Source organism: Marmota marmota, unplaced genomic scaffold (assembly GCF_001458135.2).
Source record: "Marmota marmota marmota unplaced genomic scaffold, marMar, whole genome shotgun sequence".
Classification (NCBI taxonomy): domain Eukaryota; kingdom Metazoa; phylum Chordata; class Mammalia; order Rodentia; family Sciuridae; genus Marmota; species Marmota marmota.
This window is the reverse complement of record NW_026000222.1, coordinates 16,455,408-16,463,219: the sequence shown is the minus strand read 5'-3', so window position 1 is coordinate 16,463,219 and position 7,812 is coordinate 16,455,408. Positions and strand designations below refer to the sequence as shown.

The 7,812-nt window shown below is 33.3% G+C and overlaps 1 protein-coding gene across 1 annotated transcript in view; it reads left to right on the top strand.

The window, feature by feature from the left end:
* The window catches only part of Nfatc3 (nuclear factor of activated T cells 3), a 101,529-nt gene that overhangs the window by 57,722 nt on the left and 35,995 nt on the right, over positions 1-7,812 (top strand). The window contains exon 4 of the mRNA XM_015496316.2: positions 2,569-2,731. Coding sequence (XP_015351802.2) covers positions 2,569-2,731 — 163 coding nt within the window. The remainder of the gene's footprint in view (positions 1-2,568; positions 2,732-7,812) is intronic.

Below are 7,812 nucleotides of genomic sequence, written 5' to 3'. Positions count from 1 at the left end.
AAAAAAAAAAAAAAAAAAAAAAAAAGATGGGTTATGGTGTGAATTATATTAAAAATAAAACTAACTAATTAAAAAAAGAATTGCCAAAAAATTATATATAGCAGTAACATAAGAGAATTCTAAGAGCATTCATATAATTACTAAAATCCTGTAATCATAGAATTCTAACATGGGAGCAAAGATAAGATATGAGGTATATTTGTCCTATAATATTCAGCATTAAAGTTATACTTTATCTGAAAAAAATAAAACCTAATTGGGAATAAACTTAACTCTCTCTATATATTTTTTTAATATTTATTTATTAGGTATAGATGGACACAACACAATGCCTTTATTTTTATGTAGTGCTGAGGATTGAACCTGGGTCCCGCCAGTGCTAGGCAAGCGCTCTACCGCTGAGCCACAATCTCAGCCCCTTAACTATATTTTTAAGAGCTTAAAGTCCCTTGTCAAATTTGTGGCAAGCATTTTTCCCCCATAATGTTATTTGTTGACTGACTGACTAGGATCTTACTACATGGTGTTGCCCAGGCTAACCTTGAATATGCCATCATCCTCTTGCCTCAACCTCCCAAGTAGCTTCCCAAGTCCACTATACCTGGCCTTAATAAAAATTTACCTTTTGACTCTCAGCTTTATAAATTTATGATTTTATTGTTTTTTCGAGAAATTTAAAAATTTTTGTATTCATATTTATCTTTTTCTTTTTGACTTTGTGTTACATTTGAAAGTCTTATCCTACTCTAAAATAATTAAAATTAAAAACCTAGCTTTCATGTGTTTCTAATAGTATGTATATGTATATATATATATAAATATATAAAACATACATGATATTTATATCAGATATGTTTGAATCTTGGATCCAGCTGAAATATATTTTGTTGTAAGGAGTGGAGAATAGTATAACAAATACTTTCCAAACAGCTTGTCAGTTGTCACAATACTATATCAAGAATTAATCTGATCATCTATAATTGATTATAAAATATAACATATTAAATACATAAAGCTGTATCCGTTTAATTCTTTAGAAAAATATAATTTGGAATTGTGGTATTGATGCTATCTTTGAACCTATTGGTCTGCTTCTGAAATTTATCTTAATCTTTCTGTGTGGGTTTTCTCAAGCCTGCAGAGCAAGTATAGAAATTAGAGTTGATAAAATTGAGTTGTTTTTTCAGACTAATAAATATGAATACCTTCACAGTGGAAAGGTAGGCTGAGAACAGTGAAGGAGAAACAATGAAATAATTGAGATATTTTAGATGTTAAGAGTTACCTTAAAAGTTCCATTTCAGGGGCTGGGGTGTGGCTCAGTGGTAGAGTGCTCACCTAGCATATGTGAGTCCCTGGGTTTGATCCTCAGCACCACATAAAAATAAATCGATTAAAAAAATAGGTATTGTGTCCAACTACAACAACAAAAATAAAATATTTTTTTTTTTAAAAAAGTCCCATTTCATCAACCATTAAGATGATGTTACTTTTTTTAAAAAAGTTTTTTTTAAGATGGACACAATATCTTTAATTATTATTTTTTATTTTATTATTTTTTATATTTTTATGTGGTGCTGAGAATTGAACCCAGGGCTTTGCACGTGCTAGGCGAGCACTGTACCCCTGAGTACTCTACCTCTGAGCCACAACCCCAGCCCCCCAATATTACTTTTTAATACATAGTATTGTAGCTTTGGATCCATTAACATTTGACTTGTAGACATATGTTATTTTCTAATTCTATATTTTCAATGTTAATATATCTAAATGAAACTTAAAGCATCTAAGTTGTTTTAATTGTCTTATTGATCAAGTAAAAAACAATTGACCTTTTAAGATGTTACTGATGCCTCATTTTGTTTTTAGCTACCTATATACCAAAATTAAAATTATACCTTAAATTGCAATCTGTTGCTGAATATAAGCAATTTTTCAAAGAGATCAGCAAAAGAGTAATAGGAAGTGGGGTAATTAACATACGTAATAGAAGGACTTCCACTGATTTATACCTGAGAGGGAAAAACGTATGTATTCTGAGACAAAATAGAGATTTCTGTTCTTGAAGAGACACTGGTAAACATACAAAGATGCACATCTTTGTTTTAAGAAATCAAATTACTGGTTTTTTGATTGTATACATGGTTGAGAAACAGTTGTAGGTTTAGAGTTTGTCCTTTTCAAAAAAAAATCCAGGGAGCTGGGGTTGTGGCTAATTGGATCACTTGCCTAGCACATATGGGGCCCTGGGTTCAATCCTCAGCACCGCATAAAAAATAAATAAATAAAATAAAGATATTGTGTCCACAACTACAAATTTTAAAAAAATTTAAAAATCCAGCAAAACAAAAAGTTAGATAGATTTTAGCCTGTAGAATTAAAAAATTAAAGAATTATTTAATCAGTATCTACCATAACCATTGTTATAACTTAACTATGTAAAGTTTATTTTGGAGTCCTTTGTTTCAAAGATCATAGGAGGACATGTTAGTGCTGGCAAAGAAGTGATTTGAATCACTGCTTGGCAGTAAGCATGCTGAAATGCATCTTTGTGTGTTTTGTTTATAGCACATCTTCATTACCTCCACTAGACTGGCCTTTACCATCCCACTTTGGACAGTGTGAACTGAAAATAGAAGTGCAACCTAAAACTCATCATCGAGCCCATTATGAAACAGAAGGTAGCCGAGGGGCAGTAAAAGCATCTACTGGGGGACATCCTGTTGTGAAGGTATGAGAGTTTTGGGGCTTCTGTTGCACATACCACATACCTATTAATGGTTAGATGAGTTATTCATTTAGGTGTTACAGAGCTGATAGGGAGAAAACTCAAATCTGGAAAACCTCTGTTTTCTGTACTTGTAGCTCTGGCTACATTTCTGTATTGAGTTTTCTTTGATAGTCTGAAAGATATTCTTCTTGACTGACTTTTCCAGCTGGAGAAACTCTGGGAAAAGATTGCAGTGCATTAGTCAACTTTGTATCACTGAAACAAAATACATAAGATGATCAACTGTGTAAAATTTGTGAGGTAATCAACTTACGAAGAGGAAAGTTTTACTTTGGCTCATAGTTTTAGAGGTTTCAGGCTATGGTTGATTGGTACTGTTGCTGTTAGGCCTGTGGCAAGTGTGTGGAGTAAGGAAGCCAGTAACCACATGGAGATTGGAAAGTAAAGAGAGAGAAAGGGGCGGTTCCTAACATCCCCTTCACTGGGGTCACATCCCCAGTGACCTAACTTATTCCCACTAGGCCCTACCTGTTAAAGGTTCCACAGACTGATAATCAAGTCAGTCCTAATAGTGCCATAGACTGACAATCAAGCCTTTAACAACACATGGGCAGAACTGTGGATTCTTATATGCTCTTCTTTTATTAAGAGTTTATTAACTCTTTTAACTCTTCTATTTAAGAGTTCTTCAAAGATCTAAGGTCAAAAAACAAATTTAACCAGGCATAGTAGTGCATGTTTATAACTCCAGTGACTCAGGAGGCTGTGGCTGGAGGACTGCAAGTTTGAGATCAACCTTGGCAACTTAGCAAGACTGTCTCAAAATAAAAAATAAAAAGGGCCAAGGAATATAGCTCAGTGGTTGAGTACACCTGGGTTTCAATCTGCACTATTGCAAGGAAAAAAAAAAGAGAAATTAATTATAATTATCAAGATATTGAAAGCCAAACTCAGAAGGTCAAAGATCATATGTTTTCTCTCACATGTGAAATTTAGGGAGGAAAAAGGAAAAGAAAATTGGGGTGGGGGAAAATCAAGGGAGATCAGTAAAGGAAAGTGACCATGGGAGGGAGGAATGAAGGGAAAGGGTGTCTACCTTCCCACCCATTTTTTTTAGCCTTAGCCCTGTATCTGCTTGAATTTGATGCCTATTACCAGTTCTTCATTGTTAAGTTTAGTTGTTTAAGAAGGGCTTTGGATTCTGCATTCCTTGGTTTCTTTCATGATTGAGAATGTGTGTATATAGTCTATATACTCAAACATCAGAATGGCTGTATATAATAATATTATGTCATCCATTTTACTCTTAGAATTATGTAGACAGTAAGTATTTAGTGGAGAAACTAATTATACTGGAGCAATTTTCAACCATTACAGTTTATGAACTATCATGTATTATAGCAGCTTTACTTTATGATTTATCATCATTGTTATTTAAGGATGTTTTAAAATGCAAAAAGAGATTTGCATTTTAGGCAGGTTTTAAATGATTTGTAGCAAAAAATATCAGGAAAATAGAACATGAGACTTTGTCATTTGGGCTGGATGCAGTGGTGCCTGCCTATACTCTTAGCTACTTTGGAAATGAGGATCAAGTAGGATCTCTTGAGCCCAGAAGTTTCTGGTTAGTCTAAGCAACATCAGCAAGACCCTATCTTGAAAAACAAAAAGAAAAGGAAGGAAGGAGGGAGGGAGGGAGGGGACAGAAAAAAGAAAAAATGAAATTCTGTCATTTGCTTTTAGAATCATATTTTGGTGTTAAATCAGAGTTTATTTCAAGTCAGTTAAATTTGATTAAGGATGTAGATCCTGCTTTTTTTTTTTTTTTCAGTACTGAGATTGGAATCCAGGGACACTGTACCACTGAGCTACATCCCCAGCCCTTTTTATTTTTTGAAACAGGGTCTCACAGAGTTGCTGAGGATCTTGCTAAGTTGCTAAATTTGTCCTCAAACTTGGGATTCTCCTATCTCAGCCTCCCAAGTTACTAGTCACCGGGATAACAAGTGTACACCACTGTGCCAAGCAGTGTCTTGTATCTTTGACATTTCTTGTTAGGAAATAATTTTTTACAAATGCATAAATGGACAGAAGTCTTTTGGATGTCCTTGCGATTTATTTTTACAGTAATCCTTTGATTAAAAATGGTTTTCCTACTCAAGGGAAGATTAACACTCTGGTTTCATAGTTTTTTATATTCATCCTTCTTGTGAATAACTGATTTTTTCTAACTTGTTGCTTGAAGAATTATTTCATGATACTTAAAATAATGGACTTAATCAAGAGTATTCCAGATATTGATGATATTTTTGTCTTTTTTTTTTTTTTGAATTGTGGGTTGAACCCAGGGCTTTGCAAATGTAAGGCAAACGCTTTGCCTCTGAGCTACATCCCAGCCCTGATGATATTCTTTATCAGTCTGTCTTAGTGCCTATGATGCTTCCTTTCTATCTGAGATTCCTTCTTCCTTCATTCAAAATTTTTTTTATATAACATATGCTTATACATTTCCTATTTCATTATTTTCTTCAATGACTACAATTATTATTCAGACATTGACTTGTCTGTTTACCCACAACATCTGTGTCTGTTCTCTTGGTGCTTCAATGTCATTTCTAATTTATTGAGATTTATTTTTTAAACTTCCCTCCACGTTAGTGACCTGATAGTTGCTTGACATTTCTAATTTACTTATTAGATCTGCATTTGTGTTTTAAATTTTAGTTTGATTTCTTGACTCCATTTTTTACTCATTTGGTATTTTACCATTATAATTGGCCTATTGCTTCCTTGAAATGTCACAAGCAATCCATTTCTGGGCTGTGTGTGTTTGAGGGAGAGGTTTTTATTTTCTTAATTAAAAGCAAACACATTTGTTCTTCAAATGTGTTTTGTTACTCTTTATTAAGTGAAAATAAAAACTTAATTATGATAGCCTAGTACTTATGCTTTTTGTCCTTATTTTATTTGAGAGCCATGGTCTATAGCCAGAAGAAATTGGAGCAAAGAGATAGAGAATTAGGTTAGAATAGTCCTTGTTGGGTTTGACTCAGTAGAATGGACAATATCATGTGTTATGGTCCACTCCCAGGATTCTCACTGGTGTTATACTTTCATGAGTGTTGCTTTATCCTTCAGTGTAACATAGCATTCTGGAAAGTCGTAATCCCTTGTGACCTTTTCTACTTTGGCCAAAGGCCCTGGACTTTATTATTACTATTATTTTTAAATACTAAAAACTAGATGGGGAGTGCTTGTCTTGCGTGTGTGGAGCCCTGGTTTCAGTTTACATTGCTGCAGAATAACAACGAAAACAAAACAGAAAAACACAACAAACTCCTAAATACCAAAACTGCATTTTGTCCTATGTACCCAGGGAATAAGATAATTCCTTCTTCTTCTGGGTTTTTTTTTTTTTTTTGGTGTTAGTAGGAATTAAACCAGGGGCACCTACCACTGAATCACATACTCAGCCCTTTTTATTATTTATTTTGAGACAAGGTCTTTATAAATTGACAGGCTGACCTTGAATTCGCAGTCCTTCTGAGTCTCAGGAATTATAGATAATGTGCCATTGTACCTGGCTCAGTCTACCTCAAAATGTTATTATATTGTTTCACATGTAAGAAACAGTATTTTCCCAATTCTTTTTTTAGGGTGGTTTTTCATTTGTTTCCTGTATCTATTTATATGCATATACCAAAACATCACAGTGTACTCCTGTATTCCATACGCATACAAGTGTGATGTCAAAAAAATAATGGTAACTTAAGAAATTTAAAAGAAAAAATAATTCTTTAATACATATTTAGTCCTATTTTATCTGATTCCTGTTCAGAAGACAGAAATAAATACAGAAGATACATCATGAAAAGCTTTCATTAGAAGAGATAGGAATCATGGGGTGCTTCAAATGGAGAAAATAGAAAAACATACTTGGAATCATATAAGTGAATGCAGGAATATCTATAAAATATTTGTTTGGAGAGAAGTGAGAATACAAGCGTTATCCAAAGAATAAATTTGACTTGTGGAAATAATAAAGATAGCAAAAATCAGTGGACCAACTGAAACATTTCTGACTTAATTTTATAGACTGCTTATAATATTTGTTATAGTAAAAAAATGAATGGATATATTTTGTTATAAAACATGTTTTTTTTAATAAATAGTTAATATTCCACATACTCAAAAAGTAGTAAAAATCCATGAGGAAGAATGAAATCTAGCATAAACAACAAGCAGATTTATAGCTAATGAATAATAGAACTTCACTAAAGGAAATGGATAGAGAAATATAGATTATTATCTAAGTATTTTTTAAAATTTTTATTTATTTTTATTTCTTATATACATGACAATAGTGGAATGCATTACAATCATAATTATCCATTCACAGCATAATTTTTCATAACTCTGTATGTTCATGCCAAATTATGCCATTATATATGAGCTCTCTTATTTTTTATTTTTTTTGCATTACAATTCTTAATACACCTTTATACCACAATTTATCATATCTCTGTTTGTATATATGGTATGTTGACACCAAATTCACATCTTCATACCTGTATTTTGAGTCACCCCCCTTATATCAGAGAAGACATTCGGCATTTGTTTTTTGGGGATTGGCTAACTTCACTTAGCATAATCTTCTCTAACGCTATCCATTTCCCTGCAAATGCCATGATCTTATTCTTTTTTATTGCTGAGTAGTATTCCATTGTGTATAAATGCCACATTTTTTTTTGTATCCATTCATCTACTGAAGGACATCTAGGTTGGCTCCACAGTTTAGCTATTGTGAATTGTGCTGCTATAAACATTTATGTGGCTATGTCCCTGTAGTATGCTGTTTTTAGGTCCTTTGGGTATAGTCCAAGAAGAGGAATAGCTGGGTCAAATGGTGGTTCCATTCCCAGCTTTCCAAGGAATCTCCATACTCTTTCCAAATTGGCTGCACCAATTTGCAGTCCCACCAGCAGTGTATGAGTGGACCTCCTCCCTGCCCCAGCCAGGACTTGTTGTTGTTTGTCTTCATAATGGCTGCCATCCTTTTTTTTTTTTTTTTTTTTTTTTTT